At 35.0% G+C, this 19,553-nt stretch overlaps 1 protein-coding gene across 1 annotated transcript in view; it reads left to right on the top strand.

The window, feature by feature from the left end:
* UNC13C (unc-13 homolog C) overlaps positions 1-19,553 on the top strand; it is a gene marked incomplete at its 5' end in the record, with an annotated part of 578,171 nt that overhangs the window by 368,952 nt on the left and 189,666 nt on the right. Inside the window, one exon of the mRNA XM_081292419.1 lies at positions 8,837-8,922. Coding sequence (XP_081148545.1) covers positions 8,837-8,922 — 86 coding nt within the window. The remainder of the gene's footprint in view (positions 1-8,836; positions 8,923-19,553) is intronic.

Here is a 19,553-nt window from a genome sequence, read left to right as displayed (position 1 = left end):
ATATATTGGAAATAGGAGACATGGAGGCAAAGAGATGAACTAACAGTCTATTATACATAAAACAATGTCTATATACAAATGTCTATTAAACATAAAACAATGAGATAACTCATTTTCATAAATAGTATATAGCAATGGAATTAAGCCAGAGATCCTACACAGAAGACAGGCACAATTGAGAATATGCCTTATGATGACAATATATAAACAAACCAAGCTATGTGTGAGAAGTCAGGATCATCATTCATTTGGGGAAGGAAGTAGTGACAAAAAGTACTCATGAGCAGGGGTGCTTCTGGGAAGAGGTGATATTCTGTATCATGATCCTGTCTGGGTACACTGGTGTTCTTGATTCACCATATTTACCAAGCTAATTGTGAAATGTCCAGCTAATCCCTTAGAAAATGGGCATTTTTTATGTATTTCATACTTTAATTGGGCTTATTACACAAAATAAGCAGTTGAGGATTTTACAAAAGTGGTTTGAAATATTATGGTCTTTGTTTATAAATGGTTAATTAGGTGGTAGTATAGAGGGTTCCATATATGGGATATAGAAGACATGGAGGCCAAGAGATGAACTAACAGTCTGAGGCAATTCTTGAGGTATGTAAGAACAATATCTGGAGTTAGGGATGTGAGAGTATTAATAGAAAGACAGAGGCAAATGCCATAGGCATGCCAAAGAAGAATCCACAGGAGAGTAGAAGGAAGAGAGACGCTATGGAGTGTGGCAGAGGTTGATGATGACAAGGTTATCTACATCACAGGATAAATAGTGATGCCTTTTATTAAACTATGTTGAAAGCATCAGAAATATTTCCAAATGCACCCAGATATCTCAGACATGAAAATTTTTTCTCTATTAAAGTGTATTTAGCAAAAATTACATCTTGAAATTTAAATTCAAAGAGGGTATGGCACAAGAACTGGAGGCCTATGGAGAATCATCAGATACCTATGAGAAAATCAGGTTCAAAAAAGGCCTAAATGGGCTGGGATTGTGGCTCAGCGGTAGAGCACTCGCCTAGCACGGGCAGGACCTGGGTTCGATCCTCAGCACCACATAAAAATAAAGGCATTATGTTGTGCCCATCTACACCTAAAAAATAAATTTTAAAAAAGGCCTAAATGTTCATCAGGGTTTTTTTAATGGCTTTTAGTTAGATAAGTAAATATTTTTCACTGTCATTTCATTGAAATGTCTGATATTAGAGTAGGTGAACATCTCTTTTTCTATGTTTATTAGGTTTTTATGGGTTTTTTCTTTTTTAATTACCCATTCATCTCATCAGCCACTTTTTAAACATTCATCTTCTTCCTATAGACTTGTAACAGTTCTTTTCATATAAATATTATGATCCCATTACTTTTTTTAAGGAATGTGTGTATTTTTCCAGAGTGTTGTTTTTATTTTAAGTGGTGTTTTGATTTTGGTTTAGGCTTTTCCCTTTTAAGGATTTAACAGCAGTGATGAGAACCTTCAACCACAGTTTTTCAAGAATAAAAATCAAACTTGATGGTGCTTATGTAACTGAGAAAACCCTGAGACTAACTTCTTATTTTTAGGTTCTATTTAAAAATTATTCCGTGGAAGCTTCTAGATTAAAGAAAAAAAATATTTTCGAAGTCACATGGAGAGTCTTTTCATATAATCATTACAGTCACTAATTCGATTGCACAGTTAATTTTATTTATCCTTCTTCAAAAATCCACACCAATCTCACTTTCTTCAACTAACTTCTGTGAATGCCCATACCAGTATGTCCTTCTGCATCTTATATTTTTGGCTTTATCTTACTCAGTAGTTTCCACTTACTGCTGTATTACATCCTTTTCAGTTGTAAACCATGTTTCTTAGTATCACATCCACTCAAGGGTAAAAAACAGAATGCAAAGGCAGCCTCATAGAATATCTTTGGCTCTCATAGCTTATGTTCTCTGGGCTGTCCCCTCAGTGTCCCTCGGTTACCTTGGACATTCTTCATTCTCCTTTTCTATGCTCCATGCTTCTATTCTCTGTGTAGGTCTTTTTCTGATCCCCTTTCATATCACCGTGAGTACCATCACTTACAGCATACTCCAAATTTCCTATCCCTACTAGTGCCTGATAAACAAAGCTTCAAAATCTCTTGTTGCCAAAATTATTCTTACTGCTGGCCATTTCTGTAGAGGTCACAGGAATCATTCTCAGTGTAACTGCTGCCGCTTCTGGTGAGAACCAATCATGATAGTTACTGTTTTACTAAAACTTTATAATAAAACCACTGCTTCCCACAAATTTTCGTATATCCTTTCACCCTGTAGTTTCTTTCATAGCACGTATTCCACTTTTTAATTTTGGGTGCATACTTATTTTTTAAAAATTTCTGGTCCTATTAGATTGTAAGCTTCAGAGATTCAAAGACCCTGTCTGTTTTATTTAGTAGCAAGTAATCGGCCCTCAGCACTTGCTGGACTTTTAGATAATAGCTACTTGTTATAGGGATGTTGAACCAATGGCATTAGCAGTCATTTGCATTATATTACATCTTACTTTATTACTTATAAATTTATAAAATTTCTAGATTATTTTCTAAAATAAATATAAAAAATTTGATTGAAAGATAATGCATGCATATGCCTCCTTGACTTCAATTCCTTTAATCCTCACCCAAACACAACTACTAACATGTTTTTAATATTTTTTTATATTCATGAATTTCTCTACACCTTTATGGCATGTGTCTGTTAGAAAAGCATGGTGGATGTTTTCTTTCTCTCGCGAAACTGACTAATCTGAGACTGAGAGGCTGAGAAGCTATGTAGGAAGCAGCAGCTGAAAAACCAAGAAGCTGAATAAGGGGAAAGGAGAGTAATGGGAAAACAGAGCCTACAAAGCAGTGGGTCTTGGTAAATTCCACAGCCTTTGGGGCTTTAAAAATCTGAATCCTAGAAAACAATTTGAATCAAATGTTGTCTTGCTTTGAATGGTCTTAGTCCCTAGCTGCATTGAAGTCTTCTGTGAATGTTTTCTTCTGGCCTATCTTTGTGTTTATTAATTCACTCTTTAGTTTTAACTAACCTACTGTTAAATTCATATATTCAAATTTGTTATAGTTTTCAGCGGTAGAATTTCCATTTGATCCTTTCATTAGTGTCCAGATCATGGTGAGTTTCTCTATTTTGTTACTTAATTGCTTAAATGTATTAATCATGTTTTATAACACCTTAGCCTCTAAATTCCATTATATTCACCTCAGTGTCTCAGAGAAAGGGTACTAGCACATTCGAAAATGTCCAAAGTGCCCCAAATAAATTATATTTCTTAAGAAGATAGAAAAAGTATAATATGTTAAACCCAAAGAAAGTAGTAAAAAATGAAATTTATAATTGATAAGACAGTTAGTCACATGGCCACTAAAATTAAGATGTAGAATATTCTTATCTCCCCAAATTTCTGTAATATTCCTCTCCCTATTTCAAACCCTTGGTAATCAATGATATACTTTTTGAATCTATAATTTTACCTTTCTATATGAACTATAAAGAGAATCAATTAATACATAGGTTTTGAGTCTGGCATCTTTTAATTAGCATGCTTCATTTTTTCCTCATCCACAGTATCACATATATCAGTAATTTATTTTTATTTTTTTTATTGGTTGTTCACAACATTACAAAGCTCTTGACATATCATATTTCATACGTTAGATTGAAGTGGATTATGAACTCCCAATTTTACCCCAAATACAGATTGCAGAATCACATCGGTTACACATCCACAATTTTACATAATGCCCTATTAGTAACTGTTGTATTCTGCTACCTTTTCTATCCCCTACTATCCCCCCCTCCCCTCCCATCTTCTCTCTCTACCCCATCTATCCCAACGACTCGTAAGTTTGGTTTTTTTTATGTTATCCCATAACTCTTGGATCTTTTTCTCATGATTTTTTACCAGCCTTTCTGAGTTGGCTAGACTCTTTTCAAGATGATATATTTTGTCTTCATTATCTGACGTTCTGGCTTCTACTTGCTCCACTCTGTTAGTGATACTCTCAATTGAGTTTTTAATTTGGTTTATCGTTTCCTTCATTTCTAGAATTATTGTTTGATTATTTTTTATAATCTCTATCTCCCGATAAAGATGCTTAACTTCTTCTTTTATCCGTTTATGTAATTCATTCTCAATGTGTTCTTTCGCTGCTTGAATTTGCTGTCTCGTATCCTCTTTAAGGTTCCATTCCATCTGTCTAAGGTGTTCCTTGAGTTCTTTATATGACCATTTTTCTGATGACTCTAGGTCCTTCTGAATATTTAGGCTGTCCTGCATTGTTTGTACTCCTTTTCTTCCTTGCTTTTTCAAGTTGCTCATGTTACTTCTTGTTCTGTTTGACTGCTGAGTTACTGTTTACTCCTATAAATTTATTAGATGCTTGGGAGGAAAGGTATTAGAAGGGAAGGGAAGAAGTCACTAAAGAGAATGAGAGTAAGCAGGTAGAATTCAAGGAAGGGGAAATAAGAAAATTGAAAAGAAATGAAAACACAAAAGAAGAAAAAAATAGGAAATAAAAAAAGAAAAAATAATTTTTTTAAATAATAATAAAAAAAATTAAAATTAAAATTAGAAGAAAAAAATTTTTAAAAAATTGTAAAAAAAATTTAAAAAACAACAAGAAAGAAAAATTAAAATGAAAGAAAAAACCCAAATCAAAAAAAGGAGAAAAAAAAAACTAATAAATGCAGTCTTAGAGTTTGATTAACTTCTCTTCCAGTAGGTGGCGCTGTGCCCACCAGGCCAAGTTTCTCCTGTCAATACGCGTTAACCAATCACTGTGCAGCAGCTCCTCCTTCCAGACTGGGCGAGTCTCCAATCCTGAGTGCCTAGGGCCTCCTCTTGTGTCTAGTCACTTCCCCACTTTTCCTCTAGCCAGGCCCCTCTCACGGGTGCCGCTCACCACAATACTGGCTACACGCCAGGTCTGCTGCTCCCGGGAGCCCTGTTTTCATGAATGACTGGGCACACTCTCCCAGTCTGCCATTCCCTCAGACCCTAAGTTTGTAGAGCTTGGGGCTGAGAATCCTCAGCGAATTTTACTTGCCCTCTGGTAGCCACGCCCCCCGTAGCTGGTGCAAGAGACCTCAGTTGTCAGCACTGGTGGGAGCGGTAGCCGGGAGTTCCACTCCGCGGGTCTCGAGCCACGTCTGATTCCCTTGGTCTGGCTATCGCGCTCACGGGAGAGCTGGGAGGGGCACTTACGGGAGAGCTGGGAGGGGCCCTTAAGGTTTCCCCGATGTGTGGAGAGGGAAGGCTAGGGAATTACACACCTGTAGCCGCAGGTTTCAATGAAGTTATCTCCTCCGCTGCAGTCTGGTGACGTCAGTTCTCTGCCATGGTGGTATCTCTTGCAAATGGCGACAGTTCGTTTCCCTTTGCCGGGTGACCAATGCAACGGGTGGGTCCTTACTGTCTCTCCCAAGCCCTGTTTCAAACCTGTGGCCACTACCTATGAAGGCTTGGTTGGCATTTACCTCCGTAGGAACAGAAGGGCCGACCAGTTGTTTCAGCCGCATGGATTAGTGCTGAGTCACAGCTGTTCGTCTGTGGGAAGCAGGCGAACGGGAGCTTGAATTCAGCCGATCCGGGCTCAGTGTGTGTTCTGAGAGGCCCAGACTGTTCGTCCCAGATCCACGTCAGCTCAGCATTGCCTAGTGATCCTGAGCAAACAGAATTTAGATTGTTTACAACTCCCTATGCCCGCATAGCTGAAGAGGTCAGAGACTTGATCTCTCCGCTCCCTCCGCCATGTTGGAATCTCCTGTTTCTTCAGTAATTTATTTTTATTGATTAGCTGCATTCCATTTTATGGATCTATCACAGTTTATTATTTTATTGCTAAAATATTTTAATTATTTGCAGATTTTGATGACTATGAAATAAACTACTAGAAATATTCATATATAGCTTTTGGCATAAACATAAATTCACATTTCTTTTGGATAAATACCCTGAGTGGGACTGCTACAAATGTATATAAGATATTGTCAAACTATTTTCCAACATTACTGTAACATTTGGCATTCTCAGCATAAATGTGCTAGTTCCATCTCCTCTATATTCTTTTGTATCTTTGCCAGTGCTCTGTATTGTCAAACTTTTGTTTTTGCTTTTAGTTTTTGTTAATTTTTTAACTATTTTAATAGACAAACTATGGATTATATAGTAATTTTAATTGGCATGTGCCTAATTACTAATGATATCTAGCATATTTACATGTGTATTTTTCACATCTGGTTTTCTTTTTTCCTGAAATGTCATTCAAATCATATGCCATGTTTTAATTGAATAAAAATTTTCCTCTTGTGGAGACTTGAGGTAATTTGTATATTCTGGAAGAAAATTCATCAGACACATTTTTTATTAGAGCTTTATAGTTATACATAGTTGTTGGGTTCATCTCAACAAACTAGTACATGTATGGAATTGGATTTCAGTTCATGATCCCCGTTTTTCTTCCCCTTTTCCCTCCCTTCTCCCTCTCCTCTCTCATTCTCATTCTTCTAGATTTCCTTTTTTCATCTATTTATTTCTATATTGTTGGCTCTTTCTACTTATGCATAAAGGTGAAATACCCTGTGGTATATTTATTTATGTGCAAAACATGATTTTTTAAAAATTTATTCTGCATTGTCTTCCCTTACCTACCCCTCCATTCTGCTTCTTCATCTCCTTCTTCTACATTTTCCCTTTATCTTTATGTTATCCTATTCTTCCTTTCCCCTTTCCTTTATTGTTCTCTAGCTTCTGCATATGAGAGAAAATATTTAACCCTTGATTTTCTGAGTTTGGCTTATTTCACTTAATGTGATGTTCTCCATTTCCATCCATTTATGGAAAATGCCATAATTTCATTCTTGTTTATGGCTGAGTAGAACTTCATCGTGTGTGTGTGTGTGTGTGTGTGTGTGTGTGTGTGTGTGTGTGTACTACAATTTCTTCACCCATTCAACTATTTATGGGCACCTGGTTTGATTTAATAACTTTGCTATCATGAATTATACTTCTATAAACACAGAGGTAGCTGTATTGCTACAGCATGCTGATTTTAGTTTTTGTTTGTTTTTGTTTTTTGGATAAATAGCAAGGTGTGGGAAAGCTGAGTCATATGGTAGTTCCATATCTAGTTTTTTGAGGAATTTCCATTCTTCTTTTCAAAGTGGTTGTTCTAGTCTGCAATCCTACCAACGATGCAAAAGCTGACTGACACATTTTGAAAACATTTTTCTCCTGATCTATGTCTTATCTTTCCATTTTCTCAGTAGTATCTTTTGAAAATTTGATTTTATTTAATTTATGATGTCCAATTTATCTCTATTTTATTTATAGATTGCACTTTCTGTGCCACATCTAAGCAAACATTGTCTAATATAAGATCACAAAGAATTTCTACCATGTTCTGTTTTAGAAGTTTCATAGTCCTAGGTGTGGCATTTAGATCTGTGATCCATTTTGCATTAATTTGTATATGTTATAAAGTAGGGACAGAGATTCACTTTTCTTTTATGCATATAATATCCAATTATTCTAGTATCACTTGTTGAAAAGAGTGCATTTTCTCTATTGACTTACTTTTTCACCTTGTTGAAAGGTGAGTTTGTATTTGGAGATGTAATGGATTGATTACTCTAGTTTCATAGAAAGCTTTAAAGATAGGCAATGTAAATCTATCAGCTTTTTTTCTAATTTTATCTTGGCTCTTCTAGAGTTTTGCATTTACCATGTCAATTTTAGAATCAGCTTGTCATTTCTACAAAAATTTCCTCTGGAATTCTGATCGTGATTACATTGAATCTATAATCAATTTGAAAAATTGATGTTCATTAAAGTACCAATCCATGAAATCCATGAATACATTATTTTCTCTATGTAGGTATCCTTTGATTTCTTTTCTCAATATGATGAAGTTTTCTTCATATATATATATATATATATATATATATATATATATCTTGTAAGTATTCAAAAGTATTGTTGCAACTATAAATAACACTGTCATTTTAATTTCAATTTCTAAGGTTCACTGTACATATATAAATTTTGTATTTAATATAAATTTATATACTGGAAATTATTTTAGTAGCTTTTCTTAATACTTTTTAGACATTTTTAAAGAAGACAACTTTTTAGCAGTATTTTGGCCATTTTCTATGTACAAAATCATGGTGACCATAAAATGCTATTCAGGGTCATTGGACCTATCCTCAAATTCAAGACATAGGAAGATGGAGTGTTTGATAAAACTGAAGGGGCTCTTTAGGCACAAACTCATTACAATAAATTCTTAGAGAGGCCTGAGCATCATGACTTTGGCACCAACATAATAACATAACTTAATATAAAATGTCTACTTTCCCATCACCCAAAAAGTTTTTAGCACATTACTCTGGTGTGTGTATATGTGTGTACCTTCTCTTCCTCTACTTATGAATGTTCATAAGCAAAAGTATTTAAAAGTAAGGTACCTCACAGCAGTTCATAAATACTTTTGCTTATGAAATTTCTCACAGCAGGTATTTCACAGCATGTTATTTTTATACAAAGAAAATAAAATGTAATGCTAAAAACTAATTTGTATGCATTTAGTTTTATTAATTTTTAACCATGAGAAGAAGTTCAGAGGTTAAATATTTGATCAATGGAAAACTTCTGCATTTAAGTTTTAAAATACCAATTGAGATCATGTGTGTGTGTGTGTGTGTGTGTGTGTGTGTGTGTGTGCACGCTCACGCTTGTTGGTTTTGTTGCAGGCATGTTCCTCTTTTTGATACACTAATCAAATGTACTTCATTTTAGGTTTCCTCAAGAACTAAATATGGGGAAAATAAGTGCTGAAATCATGTGGACTCTTTTTGCTCTAGATATGAAATATGCCCTAGAAGGTAAGTACAACATCTATACTTATTAGAATATTTGCCTTAATTTAATTGTGATTTATGTTCTTGACTTTAAGCATAAGGAATTAATTCATTAAAAACATTGACAATTGTCATCATCTTAGTTGAAAAACATATTTTCACCTGGTAGGAAGATAAAGGACTCAGAGCATTTGAAAGTCCTAAAGAAGTAACTACATGCTTTAATCAGGTGGCCTATATTTCAGGATCATAATGGATAATTCTCTGTAGGATAACAGTCAGACAGGAATATTTTATGGCAGTTTACTTACTAAGGCTGCCATATTGAGAAGTGGATGAATAGTACAGGACCAGGTATTTATATGGACTTGGAAATAGTATCCATGGGTGGCAGGAGAAAGTATTAACTGAAGCTCACACAAGAAAATACCAAGGGTTTTCATCAAAACATTCCACTCTCAACAAGTCCAAGTCATACAATGTAAAACAAGAAAAATACAGCTCTAAGTTCAAACATTTTTATAAATATTGTTTGAGCACCTACACTGTTAAGAATTAGTGGTGGGATCATAAACTAGCTTCCTGTCTCCTAAGAACTCACATCCTATAGAAAAATGTTTTTGTACTTACTCAACAAACATATATTGAGTCCATAGATACTAAATTATTATGGGTATTCTCAGTGTGTGGGATTCAGGAGTAAATAAGATAGTCACAGTCCCTGCCTTCAACAAGACTACAGAGAAAATTTCAAGCATTGCTACAAGCAGAGTTGCGATGTGGAATAGTCAAGGTTAATGATGATGGAGTGACTAGAGGAGAGGAACCTAAATCAGACTTTGGAGAAGCAGGCAAGGAGGCTTTCCAAAAGAACTTCCTCTAAGAAAAATTTATCTTGGAAAAAACCTAAATGAGAAGTAGGAGCAAGAAACCTCCTGGTAGAGGACCAAGCAGTAACAATTAGTACAAGATACAAGATGCACTTGAGAACAGAGAATGCAGTAGATCTGGCTAGAAAGAGGTAGTAAGAAGTGAGTCTGGGAAAAAATGGCAAGGACCAGCACACAGGGCCTTGTGGGCCAGGGTGAGGAATTTAATTCCACACCAAGAGAAATGAAGGACCATAAACAGTCTTCATCAAGGGCATATCTTATTCAGATTTGCAACTTAAATCGTTTTGATTGGCGGGGTAAGCCTGGCTGGGAGTTCATGCTCACTGTGCCACTGCTTTGTCCAAATGGAAGCTTGAGGCTGGCAGATACAAAGGGAACATTCAGAAATGTTCCTTAATTGAAAAATGAGATACACAATAGTTTATAAACTGAATTTCTGGGAAAGTCAGGGTCTCCCACCCACAAATAGAGAATTTTATCTAATCTTTAAAATTGCACCAGTTTTGCTCAGAGGCACAATCTCCTTTTTGTGCAATGAGGTGTTCCTTCTCCAGTGTATAGATGGCCCAGCCCTCTCTGCCTCTGCCTCCTAATATCCACATCTTTTTATACCACTCATCTGTAACTGTCTCTTGGGGATCCAGAAAGTCTCCTAAACATCAGGAAAGAACCACCAGCCAACTAAGCAAGGAAGTTCCTTAGGATAACATTTATTCCTCTGGGTCTATCTCCTGCTTACTCCCACCCTCCTTGAATATATATCAAACACTTCAAACCTTATGGAATCAGCACAGAAGTCTTACTCTCCTCTGTCAAAACCTACTTCCTCTCCCCTACTTCCTGTTGGAATTATGGGCACAACATTCATCCAGTTACTTAAGCTAATCGTGTGGGAATTGTCATCAATTCCTGTCTTGTCCTCCCCACATTCACAGTTCATTCCTCCATTAGGGCTTTTACACCAGCTGTTCCACTGCCTGGCTTTCTCTTCCCACCAACCTTCACAAGCAGCTGTGTGGGACTCAGCAGATGTTACACAGTATCTATAATTGCCAAATAATTTTGTTTTAACCTTCTCTATGGCAACATAGTATTGTCTTTCATTTGTTTATTTATGATTGTTCATTTGATTATTTCTTGTGTTTCTTCTTCATCATATTGTTAAATCTTGTCTTAGATTTTTACTATTATAACTATATTGCCTAGAGTGATGCCTAGAAAGTAAAAGTTACTCATTAACTACTCATTGAACCAAGACTACCAGGTAGTCCCTTCTCAATGAAGTAGTGGAAAGGGTGATAAAGGAGATGTATATTTCAGACCTTTTGCTACATGATCTTAGAAACATTCAAGTGATGTGTTTTACTGTCCTCACCTGAAAAATGAAAGGTGCCTGTGGGATCAGAGGACTGGGTAGTGGATGGCTCCCCCCATACACATTACAGAGGTACCTGAAATATTTGGAATTAGCAGGCATTAGTTACTAGTACACATTTGGCTGGGCTGAGTCCCTGTTTTGCTTACATAGAAACATGTGTGCAACTACTTGACTATTTTATTTTATGTAATCTTCACTTTAAAAATAGTAATTTTAGATAAGTATAATATTTATGTTAAGAAATATAAACCTCAAGATTTTAATATAATTGAGATAATGAAATTAGGAATGCTACAGGTGAAATACCTGCAACTTTGATTGGTTGATTATTGATTATGGGTTAATTTTGTACTCAATACAAACAAACAAACAAACAAAAAACAAAATGCTGAGGTTGTATCATCAAGAGTAGCACAATTTCAAGGAATAATTAAGACGTTGTGATTTTTATTCGCTTTTTGGAGACAATAATCTCTTTCTGATCAAGAATTTTTATTTGTTTGATTTCCTAACATATCATATAAGTCACCTATTTGTACAATTCAATAGTTGTTACATTTGCATATTTATACCTATTTTCAGGGATGCATAATAAGTAATGTGAGGTAATCACTTGGAATGCAGTTAATAGTTTATCCCTCTTCTATTAGAATAAAAGGCCTTTTTGGTTTGTTTGTTTTGGGATTATATCTGCCACCTTTATATTCACTGAATCTTAATAGAAATTCAATATGTATTTATTTATTTCAGTCAAACTGGAATTGGGACAACCCTTTACAGAGAACCTTGCAGACAAAGCCAATATACTTACCATGTTCCAACTGAATATGTGTAAAGATTTGAGAGTCTAGGGAACACAATTCAGAAAGCGTTATCATTTAACTTGCTCTACAGCTTGGGCAATTCATGCATAACCTTTCCAAACATTAGTTTTCTTATCTATAAAATGGTGATAATAGTTCCCAGGTTGGTATGAGGATCAAATGATATTTTAATGAACTTTGCAAACTCTGAAGCACTGTGTTAATGGAGGGTGATGTTGCAGTTATGCAAAGGGAAGAAGACATGTCAGTCTTGAAATGCCCCCTGTAGGAGTCATTGAAGGTTTTATCTTCCAGGAGGAAGTTTACAAACACATGACAATCTGATCAATTGTCAATTTCCCTTTTGTCATCTAGATCTGGTAGGTGACTTTAAGAAATGTGTCTTTATTTTAATGTGGCATGAACAGTAATTATTAGAGAAAAATGAGAACTAACAGTATCTTAGGAAGTGGAAAGCATATACTTAAAAACAGTCCTCTAGCAATTTTTTTTAATGCATTGATAGTACTGTTCTTACTCTGCCAATTTGCCTTATAGAACACTGTAAAATTAATTGACTGTAGAGCAGTGCTTCAAGCTGCTGACCTAGAAAGACTCTGTGTTGTGATTATATAATTTGGGCTACATAATTCGTCTTGTGATTAAAGCATCTGAGCCTGACTTGTGATCAACATCTGATGAAGTCAGGTCAACAGAGCAGAGCTGGCTGGAATTCCTGGGTTTGCAGCTTCTGGGTGTAGCTCTTTGTTTTACTTCACGAACTCATCAGCTGCTACAAAAGAAATAATTTAATTAAAATACAAAACGTCTTTACCCACAAAACTTTGTTCAACCTAGGTGAGCCAACTTATTTTATTTTCATACATGACCTTAATCACCTTATTAATTGATAAACAATAAGTGATATAATCACTATGAAGTTAATTTTTTGAATGACAATATGATAAATTATGTAATAGAAAAAATTTACTCATCATTAGAAAAGAGAGTACAGGAAAGAAAATTTTCCTATAAAATGTCTTATTTTATATTGAAATGTAGTTGGTTATGCAGACTTTCTAAAGATTTTCTAAAACATGGGATTTACAGTTATTTAGACCAAGATTTTACTTCAGGCTCTACTACTTTTCATTCACTTATTAGTGATGATTTTGGACAATATCATCCACTTACTAATCCTGTTTTTGCATTTGCAAACTAGGGACAAAAATACATAATTTATAAAGGAGTTGTAAAAAAGACAGATATGAGGGTTAGGGAGAGTTAATTTTCTAGCACATAATAAATATTCAACAAATGCTAGTCATTACAATAATAAGATTATAATTTTGTAAACAAGAACTTGGAAACAATTGACAATAGTGTTAGAATGTCTAGATGCTTGTAAGTGACTAAAATGTTTCACTGATAACTGCAGAGCCCTGCAAACATTATATTTGTCATCTTGGTTGCTTGGTGATTCTTAAGTTGGGCACTTCCTGTATAGCACACTATTTGTCTAACATATGTATATTTCTTCAAAGTTTTTATAAAGTCCTGAGAGGTTCCAACATGTGGTAGGTGGTTTCTAATGAACGATTCTGTAAGACTGCTTGAGATTCCTTAAAACACTGGTTCTTAAATGGGTTTTTGGCTGAACTTCAGGTCATATTCTGAAATTTCATCAAGGAAAGGGTGTCTATTATACTTGTCAAATTCTCAGCTGACTCCTTAAGTAAAAGAAAACAATTAAAACTCACTGAAAAATAAATTAGTTAAAAACGACTTTTACTTAGGTAACTTAGAAATTGAATTGGTTGCAATTTGTAAAACAAAATCATCTTTCACCTGGCATTAGTAAAGTCTCTCAGATCAATGCTCTTCAAAATTCACTGTGCTCAGGATCACCCGGGAATATCATTAAAATGCATTTTCTGACTGAAGAGACTTGGAGTTGAGGGGGAAAGCTTTTCTCCATTTCCAACAAATCTTGAAGTAATGGTCACCATGGACTGAGTGGCATCAAGGCTTCAACACTGTAGTTAGATGGAATGTCCAAATTCTGGTAATTCTGTCTTCTTATCACTAATCTTTGTCATCTGTTGCTTAGGTATCCTGTTGGACCTCACCATATGGTGATGATTCTCAGACTGGCTCTTTAGTGTTTTTGGCAGCTCACCCTTGTAACATGCACAGCTGTTGCCATGAACTTTGTATTCACTGCTTCATGTGCAGTCTTTTTTTGACTTACAAATGTTTGTGTACTCAATGCCTCATGGAAGTCCTTCCCTTCCGTCACATGTATGTTGGGGGGCTTCTCTAAAATCACTGTGGTCTCTTTTGATTGCCATTCACTCAAATATAGGTCCCAGATTACCCACTGAATTTAAGAATATTGTTCTTGACCATGTCACCTCAAAGATAATGGGCCCCTTAAAGGCATGATCTGTCTCTCCTGCTCTTCCTGGGTACCTTATAAAATAGTTATAAAAAATGTTATAAAAAATGAACTACCCTGTCGCCACTTAAGCTTCTCTAGCCTCACTGTTAGTATTCTCAGACCTAACATCTTTCTGGTCAACCTTATACTTGGTCTGCTGCAGACTAGTAATTTCATATGTGACATTTTTCTGGCTTACATGCTGATCCTCAGGACTACCATCACAAATCACTGTTTGCCAATTTATCTTGATCCTCACCTTTTGGTAGAAAAAATTATTACTTTCTACAGTTAATATTACCTCTCTGGTAACATCTGACATTTCTTATTTCTATATACTGACAAGTATGACACTCATGAAAGAAAGTAAAAAGACACAACTAAATGGGAAGATATCCTTTTTCATGGATTGGAAGAGTAAACATTCTTAAAATCTTCATTCTAAATATTTATATTTAACCATTTTAAAATATCATTTTTATTACATTTATAGAATTAATGTAATCCCCACCAAAAGTCCAATGGTGTGCTTCACAAAAATAGGAAAAAAAATCTTAAAACTCATATGAAGCCACAGAAGATCCTGAAGAGCCACAGCAATGTTGAGCAAAAATAAGTAAAGCTGGTGGCACCACACATCCTGATTTCAAAATCTACAAAACTATAGCAATAAAAAAAGTGGCACTAACATTTTTCAAAAGGCACATAGACCAATGGAACAGAATAAAGAGCCCAGAAATAAATCAACACATATGTGGTCAGGTAATCTCTGATAAGGTCACCAAGAATATATAATGAGGAAAAGATAGTTTCCTCAACAAATGGTGTTGGGAAAACTGGATATTAACATGAAAAAGAATGAAATTAGACTCTTATCTTGCATCACATAAAGAATTAGCTCAAAATGGATTAAAGACTTAAACATGAAGCCTGAAACTCTAAGACTCCTAGGGAAAAAAAATTCCTTGTCTTTGGTCTTGGCAATGATTTTTTTTTTTTTCCGGATATGACCTCAAAGACAGAGGGAAGAAAAGCAATAATAAGCAGGTAGAAGAAATTTAAATTTTTCTTCACAACAAAGAAAACAAGTAACAAAATAAAACTACAGCCTATGGAATATGAGAAAATATTTTCAAACTACAAATACAGTAAGTTGTTAATATTCAAAATATATAGGAAAGTCATATAACTCAATGGCAACAATACCCTGATTTAAAGAGGGCAAAGTACCTGAACAGAGATTGTTCTAAAGAAGGCATACACATCCCCTTTGGGGCATGTAAAAAGGTGCTCAACATCACTAATCATAAGAACAATCCAAATCAAAACCATAATAAGTTATCACCTCACACCCATTAGGAAAGCTATTATCAAAAAGACATTAGGTAAACTTTGGTGGGGTGAAGAGAAAGAACCCTTGTGTGCTATTTGCCCAGGCCTTGTAAAAAAAAAATGAAAGTAGAATTATCATATGACCCAGCAAGCCCACTTCTGGGTATCTATCTTGAGGAGATAGAATCAGTATCTCAAAGAGATACCTGGATGCCATATTTTTGTACCATTTGAAAAAACCAAGATGTAGAAACAACCAAAGTGTACATCTACAGATGAATGGATAAGAAAATGTGTACATACATACACACATACAAATGGAATAATATTTAACCACAAAAGAAGAAGAATCTATCATTTGCAATGTGGATAAAATTGAAAGACATTATACTATGTAAAATAAACAACACTCAAAAAGAAAAATATTTATATGATCTCACTTTTATGTCCACATAAAAATCTAGAAAACTTACATTCATATAGACAGAGGATAGATTGGTAGTTACCAAGTACTGAGGTTGGGAGAAATATGGAAATGTTGGTTAAAGAGTATAATCATTCAGATATGAGGTGAAAAAGTTCTATGCATCTAATGTACAACATGGTGACCATATTTAAGAGTATCATTTGTACGCTAAAAATTTTATAAGAGAGTGGTCTTAAGAGTCCTCACCATACATACCTACAGACAAATGCAATTTTAACTTCATGAAGTGCTATGTTTTAATTAACTTGATTGAGGTAATAATTTCACACTCTATAAGTATATTATGCTATTACACTGTATATCTTAAATATATACAACTCTTATTTATACCTCAGTAAAGATGAAAAGAGAAAAAAGAAATGTGTCCCTATTAATTGGTGTTAAAATGGAAGAACTGGTATAAATATGTTAAACAACCTGGGAAAGGAAGAAAATCATGGGAGTGAGACAAATTAAAGATGCAAATTGATAGATGACAATCAAATTTTAGAATAATTTATAAGTAAAAAAAAGAGAGAGAGAGAAGAAATGAAAAACACTTCTTAAGGAAATCAAAGGAGGAAGGGAATGGCCTAGGAGAAGTTCATAATCCTGAAACCCACTGAGAGAAAAGTGAAGAGGAAGATGTTGACTCGGTCAAAGGCAAAGGCCCTTATGTTATGGAAATCCCACAGAGTCCTTGGTAACAGGAAAACCAGCCTCTGTTACTGAAGAATATAAAGCTTTCTTTTTTTGATTAATCTTCTATTAAAGGAAAGATAGATCTAAATAGTGCACTGGAGTCAACTCATTTTTCATTGTTTTGCCTTGGAGTCAAATTCTAAGAAAATAAATTTCCTATGATGTTTACATCTTTCTTTGTCTTTATTATTTTGACTGGAACAAAACTCCATGATTTCTGAAACACTTAATTCTTTTATTCTATACCATACTGCTGCATAAGCCAAATATTGTAGAAAGTAGATAATTAACTTGAGTATTATGTTTTATTTATCTTTAAAGAACAGAGTTGACTGGATATGTGTAGAATTATGCACTAAATATGTTTTCCATACTTAACACTTCAGCATGCTCTATACATGTTTTGAAGATTAAGATGTTTTATTGCCTTAATAGTGCCATTTCATATCATGTGAGATTAAGAGTTCTTTGGGGGACAGGACCACATAGACTACGTTTCGCTCCATAACACAAGCCTGACATGTAGGAAGTATTTGATAAATAACATTTAACTAAAAATCTAAAGTGCACTAAAAGTGTATATATAGATAAGTAATGTAAGAATAATTTTCTTCTAGATCAGAGCCAAGGATTGATCATTGTAAGTTTCTATATTTTCCAGTCCATTCTAGGTCAAAGTACATTACTACTCACTTTAATTGTCCATATTGATATTTGGACAACAGCACAATAAAGCTTCATTCAGCTCATCAGAATGCCTTCCACTGGGTGGAAGGCATTAGCTTTACTCCTTATACAGTGGCTTTCTAATATATAACAGTCTATTACACACCAGCAAATATAACACACATGTGAGATAGACTCAAATTTTAACCATCAAAAGATTTGTGATCTGGTTACTAAAAACCAACTGTAATCTCAGCAACTGGGGTGGCTGAGGCAGGAGAATTGCAAATTCAAGGCCTGCCTCAGCAACTTAGTAAGGCCCTCATCATCTTAATGAGACCTTGTATCAAAATAAAAAAATAAAAGGGACTGGGAATGTGGCTCAGTTGTTAAACACCCTGGGTTCAAATCCCAATACCAATAAATAAATAAATAAATGTTAGCCTATCCCATCTAAAATCTAAAAAATCCCATTAAATCCCCTGTTACTTAACAAGAAAAATAGAGGTTGGTGAGAATGGATGTTTAGAACCAAGCTAGATAAATGTATTTCAGCCCCACTTTCCTTGGCTTGTTTTGTTTCTTGTTTTGTTCTATTTTCTCATTCTCTACTTGCTCCACTGCCCATGTGCATTTCCTGAACACCTGATACACTCAGGGCTTTTCAACCAATTGCATGCTCTGTGGTGTTTGGGACATCCTGGTTATCTCTTTCAAAGGATGAAAGCATAGTACAATAAATACCTATCATAGTCTTTACCTAGATTAAAGAAAAAAAATACTAGGAGGATGCAAGTGCAAATAAATCCTATGTGCCCTGGTGTATTGGAAGTGACCACGTGGGAATAAAAGTCAGAGACAATGAAATAAAACTAAGATTGAACTACCCTCGATTTTTCAGAAACTCAAGAGATTATTGCCTCCTTTTCTCCTTATTTGAAAGAAAAGCCTCTGTGTTCCTTCAGTCGAGCTAACCTAGGTGGCATTGAGCCTCTTCACACTCTCTTCCTCTGGCAGTTCCATTTCCTTTGTCCCACCTCCCTTCCACTCCCAACCTGGTAATTAAGCTGAAACTACTTGTATTATATTCTGGGAGTAGATAGAGATGGTAAGCATTGTATGTAATTGATCTAGAAACATGCTGATATAAATATTTGGTTTCTAAATAGCAGGCAAGAAAAATAGACATCCAGGAGTGTTGACAATGCTATTATTCATCTTAACCTTTAATCATTTACCAATTCACCTTATTATCTATTTCAGTAGGATAATTAAAATATTTTGACCTGAGTAATATACTGTGTTCCTTTGATAGACATTAGAATAAGTATATAATTAACCCACTTATTCTGAGTCCAACTCCAAAAATAATTAACAGTGAAAAACAGGGCTAAGCTAACTTCTCAGATTATGAATGTGGTCTCACTAGCAGTATAAGAAAATCCATTTGTGAACACACTCCTTGTGTGTTCTGAAATTAAGTTCAAAGGCTTTTTAAATCTGTTTTTCCACAATTGTAAACTTTAGCAGAATTTCAGGCAGATGGAAGTGAGTTTCCAGAAGCCCAGTGACCTCCTTTATTAGAACTGGGAGATGCAGCTTTGCCTGCTCAGATAGTTCTCACTGTTACAGGGTCAGTATATAAATAGTAAATAAAGGTTTTGATGGACACTTTCTCTCTGCCTGAACTCAGGCTCTAACAAGAACATTGTAGTTATATCTCATACAATTCTGCTTTGTTATTTGGCTTTGAAATAAAGAACAGTGGACACTGACAATTCAAGGGTTTAGTTATGCAAACCTGCTCACCAGTGTGCTAAGAAACACTGAACTTCTTGTAGTTTTCCATTTGAGATGATATTAGAATTTAGATCCCTTATTAACTCAGTTCAGATTCCATGCCATCAGGAGCACAGCTAGCCTCTGACTGTTGAGCTGGGTGCTACTGAAGAGTCACTCTCTTTTCTTCCTCTCA

Source organism: Spermophilus citellus, assembly GCF_964194105.1.
Source record: "Spermophilus citellus genome assembly, chromosome: 4".
Taxonomy (NCBI): Eukaryota; Metazoa; Chordata; class Mammalia; order Rodentia; family Sciuridae; genus Spermophilus; species Spermophilus citellus.
Note: the sequence above shows the minus strand (reverse complement) of the source record. Positions and strands in the feature narration are given on the sequence as shown.